The 22027-nt window shown below is 41.7% G+C and overlaps 1 protein-coding gene across 1 annotated transcript in view; it reads right to left on the reverse strand.

Annotated features, from left to right (window-relative positions):
- ARID3B (AT-rich interaction domain 3B) overlaps positions 1-22027 on the reverse strand; it is a 288514-nt gene that overhangs the window by 89054 nt on the left and 177433 nt on the right. Inside the window, exons 8-9 of the mRNA XM_053717369.1 lie at positions 7151-7334; positions 5290-5534 (exon numbers count right to left, since the gene is read on the reverse strand). Of these exons, the coding sequence (XP_053573344.1) occupies positions 5290-5534; positions 7151-7334 (429 nt within the window). The remainder of the gene's footprint in view (positions 1-5289; positions 5535-7150; positions 7335-22027) is intronic.

Raw genomic sequence — 22027 nt, forward strand, 5'->3', positions numbered from 1 at the left:
GATATCCGAGATAATCTCTTTCAAGTCAGGGCCAAACAGCGTTTTCCCCTTGAAAGGAATGTTTAGTAGCTTGTTCTTGGAAGACGCATCAGCCGACCAAGATTTCAACCAAAGCGCTCTGCGCGCCACAATAGCAAACCCAGAATTCTTAGCCGCTAACCTAGCCAATTGCAAAGTGGCGTCTAGGGTGAAAGAATTAGCCAATTTGAGAGCATTGATTCTGTCCATAATCTCCTCATAAGGAGGAGAATCACTATCGAGCGCCTTTATCAGCTCATCAAACCAGAAACATGCGGCTGTAGTGACAGGGACAATGCATGAAATTGGTTGTAGAAGGTAACCCTGCTGAACAAACATCTTTTTAAGCAAACCTTCTAATTTTTTATCCATAGGATCTTTGAAAGCACAACTATCCTCTATGGGTATAGTGGTGCGTTTGTTTAAAGTAGAAACCGCTCCCTCGACCTTGGGGACTGTCTGCCATAAGTCCTTTCTGGGGTCGACCATAGGAAACAATTTTTTAAATATGGGGGGAGGGACGAAAGGAATACCGGGCCTTTCCCATTCTTTATTAACAATGTCCGCCACCCGCTTGGGTATAGGAAAAGCTTCTGGGAGCTCCGGCACCTCTAGGAACTTGTCCATTTTACATAGTTTCTCTGGGATGACCAACTTTTCACAATCATCCAGAGTGGATAATACCTCCTTAAGCAGAATGCGGAGATGTTCCAACTTAAATTTAAATGCAATTACATCAGGTTCAGCCTGTTGAGAAATGTTCCCTGAATCAGTAATTTCTCCCTCAGACAAAACCTCCCTGGCCCCCTCAGATTGGGTTAGGGGCCCTTCAGAGATATTAATATCAGCGTCGTCATGCTCTTCAGTAACTAAAACAGAGCAGCCACGATTACGCTGACAAGGGTTCATTTTGGCTAAAATGTTTTTGACAGAATTATCCATTACAGCCGTTAATTGTTGCATAGTAAGGAGTATTGGCGCGCTAGATGTACTAGGGGCCTCCTGAGTGGGCAAGACTCGTGTAGACGAAGGAGGGAATGATGCAGTACCATGCTTACTCCCCTCACTTGAGGAATCATCTTGGGCATCATTGTCATTATCACATAAATCACATTTATTTAAATGAACAGGAATTCTGGCTTCCCCACATTCAGAACACAGTCTATCTGGTAGTTCAGACATGTTAAACAGGCATAAACTTGATAATAAAGTACAAAAAACGTTTTAAAATAAAACCGTTACTGTCACTTTAAATTTTAAACTGAACACACTTTATTACTGCAATTGCGAAAAAACATGAAGGAATTGTACAAAATTCACCAAATTTTCACCACAGTGTCTTAAAGCCTTAAAAGTATTGCACACCAAATTTGGAAGCTTTAACTCTAAAAATAACGGAACCGGAGCCGTTTTAACACTTTAACCCCTTTACAGTCCCTGGTATCTGCTTTGCTGAGACCCAACCAAACCCAAAGGGGAATACGATACCAAATGACGCCTTCAGAAAGCCTTTTCTAAGTATCAGAGCTCCTCTCACATGCGACTGCATGCCATGCCTCTCAAAAACAAGTGCGCCACACCGGCGCGAAAATGAGGCTCTGCTTATGCTTTGGGAAAGCCCCAGAGAAATAAGGTGTCTAATACAGTGCCTGCCGATATTATAATATCAATATACCCAGATAAAATGATTCCTCAAGGCTAAATATGTTTTAAAAATGAATCGATTTAGCCCAGAAAAGTCTACAATCATTAATAAGCCCTTATGAAGCCCTTATTTACCATCGTAATAAACATGGCTTACCGGATCCCATAGGGAAAAATGACAGCTTCCAGCATTACATCGTCTTGTTAGAATGTGTCATACCTCAAGCAGCAAGAGACTGCACACTGTTCCCCCAACTGAAGTTAATTGCTCTCAACAGTCCTGTGTGGAACAGCCATGGATTTTAGTTACGGTGCTAAAATCATTTTCCTCATACAAACAGAAATCTTCATCTCTTTTCTGTTTCTGAGTAAATAGTACATACCAGCACTATTTTAAAATAACAAACTCTTGATTGAATAATAAAAACTACAGTTAAACACTAAAAAACTCTAAGCCATCTCCGTGGAGATGTTGCCTGTACAACGGCAAAGAGAATGACTGGGGTAGGCGGAGCCTAGGAGGGATCATGTGACCAGCTTTGCTGGGCTCTTTGCCATTTCCTGTTGGGGAAGAGAATATCCCACAAGTAAGGATGACGCCGTGGACCGGACACACCTATGTTGGAGAAACAAACAATCTCCCGGTCGCCATTAATATAGATAGGCCACCGGGAGCTAGTGAAACTGTGTAAGATACAGATTGGGGGCAATCAGGCTCAAGTTTGCAACATAAACCGAAGTGACCCACATACCATGCCAATACAATAAATGTTATAGCATCACCACTTAACATTAACATTAACGGAACCAGCTCCTGGACGTTATAGGAACAAACTGACATTAACTTCCGTGTCAGCAGAAAATTATGCCATATACTGCTCCTACTAGGAGAGGTGACTTGTCCCATTACAGTAAGAGCCCTGTTCTCATGCGGACTCTATTATTTAGCCCCTGCATATGTGACTGTCCAGGAACGTTAACTGCTGGAATTTTAGCCCCCGCTAAGGATGTGCTGTCCCTCCGTTTACATGTAGGAGTCCTGACCACATAAGTGCTCCATTTCTCTGAGATCCACCCAGAATAAAAAGTCAGCACTTACCTCGAAAGCTGTGCGACAGCGTGGCAGTCCAGCAGGTTTTCAGAGGCTCTCTCCCTCCCATAGCACTGTGGACAAAGATCAGGCTGAGTTAAAAGTGCTCAGGCTATCGGTATTAGGGCAGCAAACATGTATAGGAGGCGCAGTGAGAATTATGTCCCACCAGTTCCTATTGCTTTAAAGCCATTAAATGCTTCTCTTTTTACTGAAGAGACTGATCTGGTCTAGGCTACACCCCAGCACAAAGTAGTACTCAGAGGCACTACTCTAAAAATAATAAACACTTGATTGAAGAATCTTTACTAAAACCTCACTTTGCCATCTCCTATCTTACTAACACAGGCAAAGAGAATGACTGGGTTGGGAGGGAAGGGAGGAGCTATTTATACAGCTATGCTGTGGTGCTCTTTGCCTCCTCCTGCTGACCAGGTGGTGAATATCCCACAAGTAAGGATGAAATCCGTGGACTCGTCGTATCTTGAAAAAGACTCTCCCTGCATCTCCAGACCCTAACTTTCGTCAATGCTCTCACTGAGAGGCTGACAAGACTACTTAAAACTTCAGTCCCATTCTGAAGGGTAAATACCCTCCATAAGGAACTACTCCGAATCTTCTGACACTTCTCTGCCAACCTCCTGTAACGAAAGGCAAAGAATGACTGGGATATGAGGGAAGTGGGGGAGGTATTTAAGCCTTTAGGTGGGGTGTCTTTGCCTCCCCTGGTGGCCAGGTTCTGAATTCCCACAAGTAAGGAATGAAGCCGTGGACTCTCCTCATATTAAGAAGGAAAGTATATTAATATAACTGTTGGTTATGCAAAACAGGTGAATGGGTAATAAAGGAAGTATATCTTTTTAAGCATTTTTTTTAAAAATTAGAATGTCCCTTTAATATCTATATAAACAGCATTAAAAACGTTCAAACATTTATCTGTAGCTCTTTCAGACCTAATTTTGACTTTAACACCCAATTAAAAATGATGCTGGTTCACCACATATAATTATATCTCGAGAAACAAATTTGTATCCCTAGCAAGTGCACCAACACAAACTAACTAAAAAAAACTATTTTTGTTTTTATCCAGACTTGTTTTCCTGGATCTTGGACCTGTTCTGCAAACCGCTAAGTGTAAAAGAAAAAAAAAAAACCTGGAAAATATCTCACATAATTAAACAAATTTGAGGTGTCTGGAAGAACTTAAGAAGTATGAATATATATTTAAAGGGGGGAGGGGGCACCACTAACATAAGATGTTTTGGATCCATGAAGATGAGATAACCATATTTTGTTATGTTGTTGGTGTTGGGTCACACAGTTCCTTGATACTCTAGGTAACTATATATTTGGGAGTTAATTAATAAATTTAAGGTGTGGTTGAAAAAAAGGTGACATTTTATGTAAGATATACGTAGTCTGGATTACCTATAGATTTTTATAGGGGGGAGTTGTTTGGACCAGGCAAGAGTATACACACATTGAAAATGTTACTGCGCTCTAATCAGAATTTTGTAGATTATAACTATATGGTTGGATATTTTATTCTTAATCATTTCTTGCATAAACTGCAAGGTGGTACAACATGACAAAACATTAAAGGGACAGTAAAGTAAAAATTAATCTTTCAAAGTTCTAATAGAGCATGAAATTTTAAACAACTTCCCAATTTACTTATGTTATTAAATTTGCTTTGTTCTCTTATCTTTTATTGAAGAGTAAAACTAGGTTGCCACATAAGAGCTCAGGAGTGTGCACATGTCTTTAGCATTCAATGGCAGCAGTGTTTTACAACATTTGTAGCTTTGCTAAACAATGTTGCAAAACACTGCTGCCATAGAATGCTAAAGACACATGCACACTCCTGAGCTCTTATGTGCCAACCTAGTTTTACTCTTCAATAAAAGATACCAAGAGAACAAAGCAAATTTCAACAGAAGTAAATTGGAAAGTTTGTTCAAAATGACACGCTCTATCCGAATCATGAAAGTTTAATTTTTACTTTACTGTCCCTTTAATTGCTAACTTCTAATTTCCAATTATTAATTTGTATTAGAAAACACAGCTATATGTGTAAAAATATCTGTGTAATCAACATGTAAGCAGCAAAAGGAGTTTCAGGAAAACAGTTTACAGATGGTTAAGATAGAATATACAATGAGATAAAAGCAAAAACCAGCAAGGACAGACTATCATTCAATTATAAAAGTTACAAAATAAGTATGTCTGAGTACAAATGATAAAGTACTTACTACAAAAGGCCAATTCTCATACCAGCATAAAATCAGCTTAATTTAGTATACATTTTAGGAAAAAGAATAACTATTAGTTAATGCAATGGGCAGAAGACGGTCTGGCTATTCTAACTCAGTTTGTTCTCAGGTGTTTACTTTTTATCACTCAAACACTTTCAGAAGCTCAAACAAATGTAACAATAATGCAAACATTCTTTGATTTAGTTTCAAGGAAAGGAAATGCAAGAACAATTGGAATTCCTAGCCAAAAACAAATGGTTGTCAAGATTTTCTTCAACAGACCTTTCTTCATTGTGGTTATAGGGGATATTCGGGTACTTGGGTGTACCCCCAACAAGGGCATAGGAAGTTTGGGGGCTCCCAGCAAGTTCTGGGGTCCTACTGGGGTTGGAGAGTAACTAAAGGATGAAGAGCCATAGCTTGGGCGTCTGCCCTCTCGTCGATTCCCATCAATGGCAGCTTGCAATTCAGCTGGAGAACTAAGTGACTTCTTTTCACATTCATACAGATAAAGATACTTCATATACCTGCAAAAAAGAAACATATATATTATAGATTTGTTGGGCAAAGGCCACAGGAGACAAGGTGAGAGGTTTGAGAACAAATGAATACATATAGTACAAGATTATTGCAAGCGCTGATCACTAAAGTAGTCCATGCTGATGAGAAAGAACAGAAAGAATCAAGAGTCAATAAGGGAAAATTGTCCTTACATGTTTATTTGCTACAATCCAACATGCATACCCATGGTTTACATCAGACAAGCGACCTAGGTAGCTTTACTTTGGGCTAACAGTAACAGCTTTGTTGTGATCCACTTAACTGTATTAGGCACGGTAAGTATTAGAGCATACAGTGTCGCACATATGTGCAAAGGATAAACAGATGCCAACTTGCTCACTATATATATTTCCTGTTTCTCTTATAGTAACCAATGCCATTTAAGCACAAAAAAATTGACTTGTAAAAGAAAGGTTTACTGCAGTACACTACTCTGGTATAAGACAGGTGGTGGCCATTTTGCTGTGAATTCAGGGAAGAGGCCACACTTACTACTTATCCAAGGGAGGGCCAAAAGCTATTTTCACTTTTGTATGGGAGTGAAGTAGCATTAGAGGGGTCTATAGTGACAGATCACAGAATGGTAAAGTGCACCATATGTATCAAACTGTTTGAAATGTAGCAGTGTAAGACAACACAGAAAACATGTACTTCTGCTGCCTAATACTGAGAGGTAGGCAATTTTATTATTTGGCATTAGTTTATTAAACAAATGCTGAATATGGCAGCAGGCAGGGGCATTCAGTTAATGTTGTTGAAGGATTTATTTGCCTAATGCAACACACATCTGGATCTGCACAGATATTTGTGTATTTAACTATTACACAAATAAATCTGTCCGTGGAAAAAAATCGCTGAATGCTGCAGCACATGGCTAATGAGAGGGAGTGGCGCCAAAGTACTAGTGAACAAACGGAAGTAGGGGAGCACTTATAAGCAGAACAATGAGATGCATTTTAAAACTAAATGCGCTTATATAGTGCATTGGTAGAAGATGGAGAAAAAGATTGAGTATGGGTGAATAACTACACTCATATCATCTTACTGCAGTAGCCAGAAATAATAAAATGGGTCTAAACACAATCAGGACCAGTAGATGTAAGCAATATGAGAAAAGGACCATAATCCTAAATTCTAGCTATGAGGGAAAACTTAAAAATAAAACAAAACACACAAGGCATGCCATGTACCTATTTGTCTATATCTGTTAATGTGAGGCCCACAAATGTTTACTGTTAAATAATCATGTTTACAAAGAAATAAATAAGCTTCAAGAGAAGGGGGTGACTTGTGCACTGAACACTCAATATGAGGAGAAAAAGGGACAAACTCTGTATATGAAACTGTGTTTAAAGAGCAAGGGGGCATGGAATTATGCACTTGACTGAGAAACAAATATATTGGACTAGACAAGAGTTGCTGTGTGCATCTGGTGAGGGTTGAAAGGGGCGTATATAACCTTATAACTATTCAGGAGCAGCCGCATGTTTTGTGCACAGATATGAATTCAGAGAGGGATGTCTTAGATAAATAAAAGGGAGCAGGATGGGAGGAGAGACGCATGCTTAATTATGATACTTACTGTGTGCGAAGTGTGAAGGCTGCACTGGTAATGGAGGTCGGCAAATTTAAGCCTTTTGTGATCTCTCTCCAAATCTTCTTGTTTATCACCTCAACTAGTCCCCCTTTCTCGGTCACCAGTTTATAGAGCATGTATAAGTCCAGTAGCTGCTTGGCCATGATTGGGATTCGGCTGATTGGAGTACCTGGGTTAAATAAATAGGTTGGAGAGAAGAAAAACATGTAGATTAAGTTGCCAAGAGGAAATTATTTATATCTAAATTTAAATAAATATAAATTTGTGCAGACCTTAAATAAATTTATCAGGTAAGTATAAAATGTTGGTTTTTTATTTCCAGATATTGTGAGTCAACGGCTTGAGTAATTACTGTTGGGAATATCACTCCTGGCCAGCAGGAGGAGGCAAAGAGCACCACAGTTAAACTGCCAAGTATCACTCCCTTACCCACAACCCCCAGTCATTTGACCGAAGGGAAATGTAGAAAAACAGAATTTATGTTTACCTGATAAATTACTTTCTCCAACGGTGTGTCCGGTCCACGGCGTCATCCTTACTTGTGGGATATTCTCTTCCCCAACAGGAAATGGCAAAGAGCCCAGCAAAGCTGGTCACATGATCCCTCCTAGGCTCCGCCTACCCCAGTCATTCGACCGACGTTAAGGAGGAATATTTGCATAGGAGAAACCATATGATACCGTGGTGACTGTAGTTAAAGAAAATAAATTATCAGACCTGATTAAAAAACCAGGGCGGGCCGTGGACCGGACACACCGTTGGAGAAAGTAATTTATCAGGTAAACATAAATTCTGTTTTCTCCAACATAGGTGTGTCCGGTCCACGGCGTCATCCTTACTTGTGGGAACCAATACCAAAGCTTTAGGACACGGATGAAGGGAGGGAGCAAATCAGGTCACCTAAATGGAAGGCACCACGGCTTGCAAAACCTTTCTCCCAAAAACAGCCTCAGAAGAAGCAAAAGTATCAAACTTGTAAAATTTGGTAAAAGTGTGCAGTGAAGACCAAGTCGCTGCCCTACATATCTGATCAACAGAAGCCTCGTTCTTGAAGGCCCATGTGGAAGCCACAGCCCTAGTGGAATGAGCTGTGATTCTTTCAGGAGGCTGCCGTCCGGCAGTCTCGTAAGCCAATCTGATGATGCTTTTAATCCAAAAAGAGAGAGAGGTAGAAGTTGCTTTTTGACCTCTCCTTTTACCAGAATAAACAACAAACAAGGAAGATGTTTGTCTAAAATCCTTTGTAGCATCTAAATAGAATTTTAGAGCGCGAACAACATCCAAATTGTGCAACAAACGTTCCTTCTTCGAAACTGGTTTCGGACACAAAGAAGGCACGACTATCTCCTGGTTAATGTTTTTGTTAGAAACAACTTTTGGAAGAAAACCAGGTTTAGTACGTAAAACCACCTTATCTGCATGGAACACCAGATAAGGAGGAGAACACTGCAGAGCAGATAATTCTGAAACTCTTCTGGCAGAAGAAATTGCAACCAAAAACAAAACTTTCCAAGATAATAACTTAATATCAACGGAATGTAAGGGTTCAAACGGAACCCCCTGAAGAACTGAAAGAACTAAGTTGAGACTCCAAGGGGGAGTCAAAGGTTTGTAAACAGGCTTAATTCTAACCAGAGCCTGAACAAAGGCTTGAACATCTGGCACAGCTGCCAGCTTTTTGTGGAGTAACACAGACAAGGCAGAAATCTGTCCCTTCAAGGAACTTGCAGATAATCCTTTCTCCAATCCTTCTTGAAGAAAGGATAGAATCTTAGGAATCTTTACCTTGTCCCAAGGGAATCCTTTAGATTCACACCAACAGATATATTTTTTCCATATTTTGTGGTAAATTTTTCTAGTTACAGGCTTTCTGGCCTGAACAAGCGTATCAATAACAGAATCTGAGAACCCTCGTTTTGATAAGATCAAGCGTTCAATCTCCAAGCAGTCAGCTGGAGTGAGACCAGATTCGGATGTTCGAACGGACCTTGAACAAGAAGGTCTCGTCTCAAAGGTAGCTTCCATGGTGGAGCCGATGACATATTCACCAGATCTGCATACCAAGTCCTGCGTGGCCACGCAGGAGCTATCAAGATCACCGACGCCCTCTCCTGATGGATCCTGGCTACCAGCCTGGGGATGAGAGGAAACGGCGGGAATACATAAGCTAGTTTGAAGGTCCAAGGTGCTACTAGTGCATCTACTAGAGTCGCCTTGGGATCCCTGGATCTGGACCCGTAGCAAGGAACCTTGAAGTTCTGACGAGAGGCCATCAGATCCATGTCTGGAATGCCCCACAGTTGAGTAATTTGGGCAAAGATTTCCGGATGGAGTTCCCACTCCCCCGGATGTAATGTCTGACGACTCAGAAAATCCGCTTCCCAATTTTCCACTCCTGGGATGTGGATTGCAGACAGGTGGCAGGAGTGAGTCTCCGCCCATTGAATGATTTTGGTCACTTCTTCCATCGCCAGGGAACTCCTTGTTCCCCCCTGATGGTTGATGTACGCAACAGTCGTCATGTTGTCTGATTGAAACCGTATGAACTTGGCCTTTGCTAGCTGAGGCCAAGCCTTGAGAGCATTGAATATCGCTCTCAGTTCCAGAATATTTATCGGTAGAAGAGATTCTTCCCGAAACCAAAGACCCTGAGCTTTCAGGGATCCCCAGACCGCGCCCCAGCCCATCAGACTGGCGTCGGTCGTGACAATGACCCACTCTGGTCTGCGGAAGGTCATCCCTTGTGACAGGTTGTCCAGGGACAGCCACCAACGGAGTGAGTCTCTGGTCCTCTGATTTACTTGTATCTTAGGAGACAAGTCTGTATAGTCCCCATTCCACTGACTGAGCATGCACAGTTGTAATGGTCTTAGATGAATGCGCGCAAAAGGAACTATGTCCATTGCCGCTACCATCAAACCTATTACTTCCATGCACTGCGCTATGGAAGGAAGAGGAACGGAATGAAGTGTCCGACAAGAGTTTAGAAGTTTTGTTTTTCTGTCCTCTGTCAGAAAAATCCTCATTTCTAAGGAGTCTATTATTGTTCCCAAGAAGGGAACCCTTGTCGACGGAGATAGAGAACTCTTTTCCACGTTCACTTTCCATCCGTGAGATCTGAGAAAGGCCAGGACTATGTCCGTGTGAGCCTTTGCTTGAGGAAGGGACGACGCTTGAATCAGAATGTCGTCCAAGTAAGGTACTACTGCAATGCCCCTTGGTCTTAGCACCGCTAGAAGGGACCCTAGTACCTTTGTGAAAATCCTTGGAGCAGTGGCTAATCCGAAAGGAAGCGCCACGAACTGGTAATGCTTGTCCAGGAATGCGAACCTTAGGAACCGATGATGTTCCTTGTGGATAGGAATATGTAGATAAGCATCCTTTAAATCCACCGTGGTCATGAATTGACCTTCCTGGATGGAAGGAAGAATTTGTTCGAATGGTTTCCATTTTGAACGATGGAACCTTGAGAAACTTGTTTAAGATCTTGAGATCTAAGATTGGTCTGAACGTTCCCTCTTTTTTGGGAACTATGAACAGATTGGAGTAGAACCCCATCCCTTGTTCTCCTAATGGAACAGGATGAATCACTCCCATTTTTAACAGGTCTTCTACACAATGTAAGAATGCCTGTCTTTTTATGTGGTCTGAAGACAATTGAGACCTGTGGAACCTCCCCCTTGGGGGAAGCCCCTTGAATTCCAGAAGATAACCTTGGGAGACTATTTCTAGTGCCCAAGGATCCAGAACATCTCTTGCCCAAGCCTGAGCGAAGAGAGAGAGTCTGCCCCCCACCAGATCCGGTCCCGGATCGGGGGCCAACATTTCATGCTGTCTTGGTAGCAGTGGCAGGTTTCTTGGCCTGCTTTCCCTTGTTCCCGCCTTGCATTGGTCTCCAGGCTGGCTTGGCTTGAGAAGTATTACCCTCTTGCTTAGAGGACGTAGCACTTGGGGCTGGTCCGTTTCTACGAAAGGGACGAAAATTAGGTTTATTTTTGGCCTTGAAAGACCTATCCTGAGGAAGGGCGTGGCCCTTACCCCCAGTGATATCAGAGATAATCTCTTTCAAGTCAGGGCCAAACAGCGTTTTCCCCTTGAAAGGAATGTTAAGGAGTTTGTTCTTGGAAGACGCATCAGCTGACCAAGATTCCAACCAAAGCGCTCTGCGCGCCACAATAGCAAACCCAGAATTCTTTGCCGTTAACCTAGCCAATTGCAAAGTGGCGTCTAGGGTGAAAGAATTAGCCAATTTGAGAGCACGGATTCTGTCCATAATCTCCTCATAAGGAGGAGAATCACTATCGATCGCCTTTACTAGCTCATCGAACCAGAAACACGCGGCTGTAGTGACAGGGACAATGCATGAAATTGGTTGTAGAAGGTAACCCTGCTGAACAAACATCTTTTTAAGCAAACCTTCTAATTTTTTATCCATAGGATCTTTGAAAGCACAACTATCTTCTATGGGTATAGTGGTGCGTTTGTTTAAAGTAGAAACCGCTCCCTCGACCTTGGGGACTGTCTGCCATAAGTCCTTTCTGGGGTCGACCATAGGAAACAATTTTTTAAATATGGGGGGAGGGACAAAAGGTATACCGGGCCTTTCCCATTCTTTATTTACAATGTCCGCCACCCGCTTGGGTATAGGAAAAGCTTCTGGGAGCCCCGGGACCTCTAGGAACTTGTCCATTTTACATAGTTTCTCTGGGATGATCAAATTCTCACAATCATCCAGAGTGGATAATACCTCCTTAAGCAGAGCGCAGAGATGTTCCAACTTAAATTTAAATGTAATCACATCGGGTTCAGCTTGTTGAGAAATTTTCCCTGAATCTGAAATTTCTCCCTCAGACAAAACCTCCCTGGCCCCCTCAGACTGGTGTAGGGGCATTTCAGAACCATTATCATCAGCGTCCTCATGCTCTTCAGTATCTAAAACAGAGCAGTCGCGCTTACGCTGATAAGTGGGCATTTTGGCTAAAATGTTTTTGATAGAATTATCCATTACAGCCGTTAATTGTTGCATAGTAAGGAGTATTGGCGCGCTAGATGTACTAGGGGCCTCCTGAGTGGGCAAGACTCGTGTAGACGAAGGAGGGAATGATGCAGTACCATGCTTACTCCCCTCACTTGAGGAATCATCTTGGGCATCATTTTCAGTGTCACATAAATCACATTTATTTAAATGAGAAGGAACCCTGGCTTCCCCACATTCAGAACACAGTCTATCTGGTAGTTCAGACATGTTAAACAGGCATAAACTTGATAACAAAGTACAAAAAACGTTTTAAAATAAAACCGTTACTGTCACTTTAAATTTTAAACTGAACACACTTTATTACTGCAATTGCGAAAAAGTATGAAGGAATTGTTCAAAATTCACCAAAATTTCACCACAGTGTCTTAAAGCCTTAAAAGTATTGCACACCAAATTTGGAAGCTTTAACCCTTAAAATAACGGAACCGGAGCCGTTTTTAACTTTAACCCCTTTACAGTCCCTGGTATCTGCTTTGCTGAGACCCAACCAAGCCCAAAGGGGAATACGATACAAAATGACGCCTTCAGAAAGTCTTTTCTATGTATCAGAGCTCCTCACACATGCGACTGCATGTCATGCCTCTCAAACAGTGCCTGCAGATATTATTTTACCAAAATACCCAGATTAAATGATTCCTCAAGGCTAAATATGTGTAATATATGAATCGATTTAGCCCAAAAAATGTCTACAGTCTTAATAAGCCCTTATTTATTGTCTGAATAAAAATGGCTTACCGGATCCCATAGGGAAAATGACAGCTTCCAGCATTACATCGTCTTGTTAGAATGTGTCATACCTCAAGCAGCAAAAGACTGCTCACTGTTCCCCCAACTGAAGTTAATTCCTCTCAACAGTCCTGTGTGGAACAGCCATGGATTTTAGTAACGGTTGCTAAAATCATTTTCCTCTTACAAACAGAAATCTTCATCTCTTTTCTGTTTCAGAGTAAATAGTACATACCAGCACTATTTTAAAATAACAAACTCTTGATTGAATAATAAAAACTACAGTTAAACACTAAAAAACTCTAAGCCATCTCCGTGGAGATGTTGCCTGTACAACGGCAAAGAGAATGACTGGGGTAGGCGGAGCCTAGGAGGGATCATGTGACCAGCTTTGCTGGGCTCTTTGCCATTTCCTGTTGGGGAAGAGAATATCCCACAAGTAAGGATGACGCCGTGGACCGGACACACCTATGTTGGAGAAAAGGAGTAACACAAGGTGTAGAGGTGCCTGAGGTTATAGTCAAAAGAACAACGGTCTTAAAATAAAGGGTGGGGCCGTGGACTCACCATATCCAGAAAGAAATACATTTGTCAGGTAAGCATAAATTTTGTTTTTCTTTCCTAAGATATGGTGAGTCCACGGCTTGAGTAATTACTGTTGGGAACCAATACCCGAGCTAGAGGACACGGATAAATAGGGAGAGACAAGACAGGCAGTCCTAAACAGAAGGCACCACTACTTGAAGAACCTTTCAGCCGAGGCAAAAATATCAAATTTGAAAAATTTGGAAAAAGTATGTAGAAAAGACCAAGTTGCAGCCTTGCAAATTTGTTCCACAGAAGCTTCATTTTTGAAAGAAGAGGAAACGGCTCTTGTGGAATGATAATTACCCCAGGAGGATGCTGTCCAGCAGTCTCATGAGCCAAACGAATTATACTTAGTTACCAAAAAGTAGTAGCAGTAGCTTTCTGACCTTTACGTTTCCCAGAGAAACAGACAAAGAGGGCAGAGGACTGGCGAAAATCCTTAGTCGTCTGTAAGTAGAATTTAAGAGCACGTACAACATCCAAATTGTGTAACAAACATTCTTTGGAAAAAGAAGGATTAGAACACAGAGGGAACAACAATTTCCTGATTGATATTTCTATTAGAAACAACCTTAGGAAGGAAACCTAACTTAATACGAAGAACCGCCTAATCGGCATGAAAAATTAGATAAGGGGAATCACACTGCAGAGCTGAGCGTTCCGAGACTCTTCGAGCAGAAGAGGTAGCAACAAGAAACAAAACCTTCCAAGATTACAACCTAAATGTCTATGGAATGCAACAGCTCAAACGGAGCCAGCTGTAAAACTTTAAGAACAAGGTTAAGGCTCCAAGGAGGAGCTTAAAGACAGGCCTGGTTTTGACCAAGGCCTCACAAAAAGATTGCACATCTGGCACATCCGCCAAACATTTATGTAGTAAAACTGATAAAGCAGAAATCTGATCCTTCAGGGTACTTACTGACAATATCTTCTCCAGGCCTTCCTGAAGAAAAGATAAAATTCTAGAAATTCTAATTCTACTTCAAGAGTAGCCCTTGGATTCACACCAAGATATTTACGCCACCTTATGGTAAAACTTTCTAGTAACAGGCTTGTGAGTCTGAATCATGGTCTCAATGACAAGAAACCACGCTCAGACAGAATTAAGTGTTCAAACTCCAAGCAGTCAGCTTCCGATAAACAAGATTTGGACGAAGGAAGAGACCCTGAATCAGGAGGTCCTTTCTCAAATTTAGTCTCCAAGGTGGGAGAGATGACATCTCCACTAGGTCTGCAAACCAGATCCTGCGAGCCCACGCAGGGGCTATTAGAATCACCAACGCCCTCTCCTGTTTGATATAAGCAATGACTAGTGGAAGGAGAGCAAACGGAGGAAACCGGTATGCCAACCTGAAAACCCAGGGAACCGCCAGAGCATCTATCAGAACTGCCTGCAGATCTATTGACCTTAAACTGTACCTTGGAAGCTTGGCGTTCAGACCGGATGCCATCAGATCTAACTCCGGCACCACCCATCAAAGGACTAAGCTAGAAAACACTTCTGGATGGAGTTCCCACTACCCGGGATGAAAGGTCTGTCTGCTCAGAAAATCCGCTTCCCGGTGGTCTACTCCTGGAATGTGGATGGCAGATAGACAGCAATTGTGGGTCTCTGGCCCACTGAAGAATCAGAGTAGCCTCCTTCATGGCTAAGGAACTCCGAGTTTTTCCCTGGTGATTGATGTAAGCCACAGAGGTTATGTTGTCTGACTAGAACCTGATAAACTAAGCTGAGGACAACTTAGGACAAGCCAATAGAGCATTGTAAATCACCCTCAACACCAAAATGTTGATGGGAAGAGCAGACTCCTCCCGAGTCCAAAGGCCCTGAGCTTTTAACGAGTTCCAGACTGCTCCCCAGCCCCGCAGGCTGGAGTCCGTGGTCATGATCACCCAGGAAGGTCTCCAAAAGCATGTGCCCTGAGACAGATGCTCCTGAAAAATCCACCACGGGAGAGAGTCCCTTGACGACTGATCGAACTCTTTTCTCCGCATGGTCGCCATTTCCTTGTCTGAGTATGCACAACTGGAGAGCTCTCAAATGGATTGGAGCAAAAGGAAAATCTCAGGAATCTGTAATGGTTCCTGTGAATAAGAACATGAAGATATGCATCCTTTAGGTCCGTGGTTGTCATGAACTGACCCTCTTGTACTAAAGGAAGAATGGATCGTATAGTCTCCATCTTGAAGGATGGAACTTTGAGAAACTTGTTTAGACACTTCAAGTCTTGAATGGGACGGAAAGTTCCATTTTTTTGGGGGAACCACAAATAGGTTGGAGTAGAATCCGAGACCCTGTTCCTGCACTGGAACGATCACTCCCAGGGAGGAAAGATGTATACATTTAAAGAGCGCCTCTCTCTTTATCTGGTCTGCAGATAATCTTGAGAGATGGAACATGCCTCTGAGAGGAAAAGTCTTGAATTCCAATTTGTAACTCTGGGATACTATGTCCACAGTCCAGGGATCTGGGACATCTCGTATCCAGGCTTAAGAGAACTGAGAAAGTCTGCTTCCCACCCAATCCGATCCTGGATCGGGGGCAAACCCTTCATGCTGATTTTGAATCAGCTGAGGGTGTCTGATTGTTTCCCCTTGTACCAAGACTGATTGGGTTTCCAAGAAGACTTGGATTGTTCCTGCTTGGAAGAAGAAGGGGATGGCTTTCCTCTGAAGTTGCGAAAGGAACAAAAATGACTGACGTCCTTTAGGCCTATTCTTCTTATCTTGAGGTAAAAAAAGACCCTTTTCCACCCGTAATATGAGAGATAATTTCTGCCAAACCGGGTCCAAACAAGGTTTTGCCCTTATAAGGAATCGCCAGAAGCTTGACTTTAGAGGAAACATCCACAGACCAGGACTTCAATCATAACGCCCTGCGGGCTAGGACAGCAAAACTAGACGTTTTAGCTCCTAGTCTAACAACCTGTAAAATGGCATCTGCAATGAAGGAATTGGCCAACTTAAAGTGAAGGTAAACTTTGGTGAATGAAAGCTCGTTTTTTAAAAAAACTATTAAAAACAGGGGCACTTTCATTTATCAAAGTTTACAAATCAGTCGTTTTGATTAAAAACTTACCTTTGTTTCTTTTCACAGAAACAGCAGCTTCCCCCTCCTGGAAATCCTCTCTTCACACGTCAGCAATGACTAATCCTGCTTCCTCCAATCACAGCTTTTCCCCCGGGGTGGTTATTGCTTTAGGCCATGCTGTGATTTGAGGAAGCCGGATTAGTCATTGCTGACGTGTGAAGAGAGGATTTCCAGGAGGGGTAAACTGCTGTAGCTGTGAAAAGAAAAAAGGTAAGTTTTTAATCAAAACGGCTGATTTGTAAACTTTAATGAATTTAAGTGCCCCTTTTTTTAATAGTATTTTTTAAAAAACGGGTTTTCATTCACCAAAGTTTACCTTCACTTGAAGAGCTTTACCCCCATCTTGAATTTCATCCCAGGAAGTCTCTACTTGAAGAGAATCTGACAAGGCATCGAACCAATAAGATGCCGCACTATTTACGGTGGCAATACACAATGCAGGTTGCCATTGGAGACCTTGATGAACATAAATCTTTTTCAAAATAGCATCCAGCTTCTTGTCCATCGGATCCTTAAAAGAGCAGCTATCCTCAATAGGAACAGTGGTTCTCTAAGCCAGAATGGAAATGGCCCCTTCAACTTTGGGTACAGTATACCAAGGGTCTTTAATGGAGTCCTCAACAGGAAACATTTTTTTAAAAATGGGAGAGGGGAAAAAAAAAAAAAAAGACACCCCTGGTTTCTCCCATTCCTGTGAGATAATCTCCCTAGCACGGTCCGGCACAGGAAAAACCTCTGAAGTGGAAGGTTCATCCAAGAAACTAAAGTATCTCAAAAGAAGTATTAATACTGTCCGAATCTGAGATTTCACCCTCAGAAAGTCCCTATGTATCTTCCTCATCAGACTTATGAGAAAGGGCAACTTGGGAAGCAGAACTGAAGACAGGCACATTACTTTCTGAATTTCTAGATTTCCTCTTGCATTTTCTCTGTAATCTGGGAATGGCAGCTAATGCCGCAGATACCGCTGAAGATAACTGGGCAGCAATTTCTGCTTTTAAATAAACTCCACTAGGAGTTATAGAGGAACCACAGGACAATGCATGTGACACCTTTGAGGCTTAGGATGTAGCAGGAGAAAGCGGAGGTATTATTTTAACATTATCATCCTGAGACACATTAGGCTAAAAAAAACAATTTATGCTTACCTGATAAATTTATTTCTCTTGTAGTGTATCCAGTCCACGGATCATCCATTACTTATGGGATATTAACTCCTCCCCAACAGGAAGTGCAAGAGGATTCACCCAGCAGAGCTGCTATATAGCTCCTCCCCTAACTGCCATTACCAGTCATTCGACCGAAAACATGCAGAGAAAGGTAAACCATAGGGTGCAGTGGTGACTGTAGTTTAATGGAAAAATTACCTGCCTTAAAGTGACAGGGCGGGCCGTGGACTGGATACACTACAAGAGAAATAAATTTATCAGGTAAGCATAAATTATGTTTTCTCTTGTTAAGTGTATCCAGTCCACGGATCATCCATTACTTATGGGATACCAATACCAAAGCTAAAGTACACGGATGACGGGAGGGACAGGCAGGCTCTTTATACGGAAGGAACCACTGCCTGAAGAACCTTTCTCCCAAAAAACATAATTTATGTAAGAACTTACCTGATAAATTCATTTCTTTCATATTAACAAGAGTCCATGAGCTAGTGACGTTTGGGATATACATTCCTACCAGGAGGGGCAAAGTTTCCCAAACCTTAAAATGCCTATAAATACACCCCTCACCACACCCACAAATCAGTTTAACGAATAGCCAAGAAGTGGGGTGATAAGAAAAAGTGCGAAGCATATAAAATAAGGAATTGGAATAATTGTGCTTTATACAAAAAAATCATAACCACCACAAAAAAGGGTGGGCCTCATGGACTCTTGTTAATATGAAAGAAATGAATTTATCAGGTAAGTTCTTACATAAATTATGTTTTCTTTCATGTAATTAACAAGAGTCCATGAGCTAGTGACGTATGGGATAATGACTACCCAAGATGTGGATCTTTCCACACAAGAGTCACTAGAGAGGGAGGGATAAAATAAAGACAGCCAATTCCTGCTGAAAATAATCCACACCCAAAATAAAGTTTAACAAAAAACATAAGCAGAAGATTCAAACTGAAACCGCTGCCTGAAGAACTTTTCTACCAAAAACTGCTTCAGAAGAAGAAAATACATCAAAATGGTAGAATTTAGTAAAAGTATGCAAAGAAGACCAAGTTGCTGCTTTGCAGATCTGGTCAACCGAAGCTTCATTCCTAAACGCCCAAGAAGTAGATACTGACCTAGTAGAATGAGCTGTAATTCTTTGAGGCGGAGTTTTACCCGACTCAACATAGGCAAGATGAATTAAAGATTTCAACCAAGATGCCAAAGAAATGGCAGAAGCTTTCTGGCCTTTCATAGAACCAGAAAAGATAACAAATAGACTAGAAGTCTTACGGAAAGATTTCGTAGCTTCAACATAATATTTCAAAGCTCTAACATCATCCAAAGAATGCAATGATTTCTCCTTAGAATTCTTAGGATTAGGACATAATGAAGGAACCACAATTTCTCTACTAATGTTGTTGGAATTCACAACTTTAGGTAAAAATTCAAAAGAAGTTCGCAACACCGCCTTATCCTGATGAAAAATCAGAAAAGGAGACTCACACGAAAGAGCAGATAATTCAGAAACTCTTCTAGCAGAAGAGATGGCCAAAGGAACAAAACTTTCCAAGAAAGTAATTTAATGTCCAATGAATGCATAGGTTCAAACGGAGGAGCTTGAAGAGCTCCCAGAACCAAATTCAAACTCCAAGGAGGAGAAATTGACTTAATGACAGGTTTTATACGAACCAAAGCTTGTACAAAACAATGAATATCAGGAAGAATAGCAATCTTTCTGTGAAAAAGAACAGAAAGAGCAGAGATTTGTCCTTTCAAAGAACTTGCGGACAAACCCTTATCCAAACCATCCTGAAGAAATTGTAAAATTCTCGGTATTCTAAAAGAATGCCAAGAAAAATGATGAGAAAGACACCATGAAATATAAGTCTTCCAGACTCTATAATATATCTCTCGAGATACAGATTTACGAGCCTGTAACATAGTATTAATCACGGAGTCAGAGAAACCTCTATGACCAAGAATCAAGCGTTCAATCTCCATACCTTTAAATTTAAGGATTTCAGATCCGGATGGAAAAAAAGGACCTTGTGACAGAAGGTCTGGTCTTAACGGAAGAGTCCATGGCTGGCAAGATGCCATCCGGACAAGATCCGCATACCAAAACCTGTGAGGCCATGCCGGAGCTATTAGCAGAACAAACGAGCATTCCCTCAGAATCTTGGAGATTACTCTTGGAAGAAGAACTAGAGGCGGAAAGATATAGGCAGGATGATACTTCCAAGGAAGTGATAATGCATCCACTGCCTCCGCCTGAGGATCCCGGGATCTGGACAGATACCTGGGAAGTTTCTTGTTTAGATGAGAGGCCATCAGATCTATCTCTGGGAGCCCCCACAATTGAACAATCTGAAGAAATACCTCTGGGTGAAGAGACCATTCGCCCGGATGCAACGTTTGGCGACTGAGATAATCCGCTTCCCAATTGTCTACACCTGGGATATGAACCGCAGAGATTAGACAGGAGCTGGATTCCGCCCAAACCAAAATTCGAGATACTTCTTTCATAGCCAGAGGACTGTGAGTCCCTCCTTGATGATTGATGTATGCCACAGTTGTGACATTGTCTGTCTGAAAACAAATGAACGATTCTCTCTTCAGAAGAGGCCAAAACTGAAGAGCTCTGAAAATTGCACGGAGTTCCAAAATATTGATCGGTAATCTCACCTCCTGAGATTCCCAAACTCCTTGTGCCGTCAGAGATCCCCACACAGCTCCCCAACCTGTGAGACTTGCATCTGTTGAAATTACAGTCCAGGTCGGAAGAACAAAAGAAGCCCCCTGAATTAAACGATGGTGATTTGTCCACCACGTTAGAGAGTGTCGAACAATCGGTTTTAAAGATATTAATTGAGATATCTTCGTGTAATCCCTGCACCATTGGTTCAGCATACAGAGCTGAAGAGGTCGCATGTGAAAACGAGCAAAGGGGATCGCGTCCGATGCAGCAGTCATAAGACCTAGAATTTCCATGCATAAGGCTACCGAAGGGAATGATTGTGACTGAAGGTTTCGACAAGCTGTAATCAATTTTAGACGTCTCTTGTCTGTTAAAGACAGAGTCATGGACACTGAATCTATCTGGAAACCCAGAAAGGTTACCCTTGTTTGAGGAATCAAAGAACTTTTTGGTAAATTGATCCTCCAACCATGATCTTGAAGAAACAACACAAGTCGATTCGTATGAGACTCTGCTAAATGTAAAGACGGAGCAAGTACCAAGATATCGTCCAAATAAGGAAATACCACAATACCCTGTTCTCTGATTACAGACAGAAGGGCACCGAGAATCTTTGTGAAAATTCTTGGAGCTGTAGCAAGGCCAAACGGTAGAGCCACGAATTGGTAATGCTTGTCTAGAAAAGAGAATCTCAGGAACTGATAATGATCTGGATGAATCGGAATATGCAGATATGCATCCTGTAAATCTATTGTGGACATATAATTCCCTTGCTGAACAAAAGGCAATATAGTCCTTACAGTTACCATCTTGAACGTTGGTATCCTTACATAACGATTCAATAATTTTAGATCCAGAACTGGTCTGAAGGAATTCTCCTTTTTTGGTACAATGAAGAGATTTGAATAAAACCCCATCCCCTGTTCCGGAACTGGAACTGACATAATTACTCCAGCCAACTCTAGATCTGAAACACAATTCAGAAATGCTTGAGCTTTCACTGGATTTACTGGGACATGGGAAAGAAAAAATCTCTTTGCAGGAGGTCTCATCTTGAAACCAATTCTGTACCCTTCTGAAACAATGTTCTGAATCCAAAGATTGTGAACAGATTTGATCCAAATTTCTTTGAAAAAACGTAACCTGCCCCCTACCAGCTGAACTGGAATGAGGGCCGTACCTTCATGTGAACTTAGAAGCAGGCTTTGCCTTTCTAGCAGGCTTGGATTTATTCCAGACTGGAGATGGTTTCCAAACTGAAACTGCTCCTGAGGACGAAGGATCAGGCTTTTGTTCTTTGTTGAAACGAAAGGAACGAAAACGATTGTTAGCCCTGTTTTTACCTTTAGACTTTTTATCCTGTGGTAAAAAAGTTCCTTTCCCACCAGTAACAGTTGAAATAATAGAATCCAACTGAGAACCAAATAATTTGTTTCCCTGGAAAGAAATGGAAAGTAGAGTTGATTTAGAAGCCATATCAGCATTCCAAGTCTTAAGCCATAAAGCTCTTCTGGCTAAGATAGCCAGAGACATAAATCTAACATAAAAAATGGCATCACAGATG

Source organism: Bombina bombina, chromosome 6 (assembly GCF_027579735.1).
Source record: "Bombina bombina isolate aBomBom1 chromosome 6, aBomBom1.pri, whole genome shotgun sequence".
NCBI classification, from domain to species: Eukaryota; Metazoa; Chordata; class Amphibia; order Anura; family Bombinatoridae; genus Bombina; species Bombina bombina.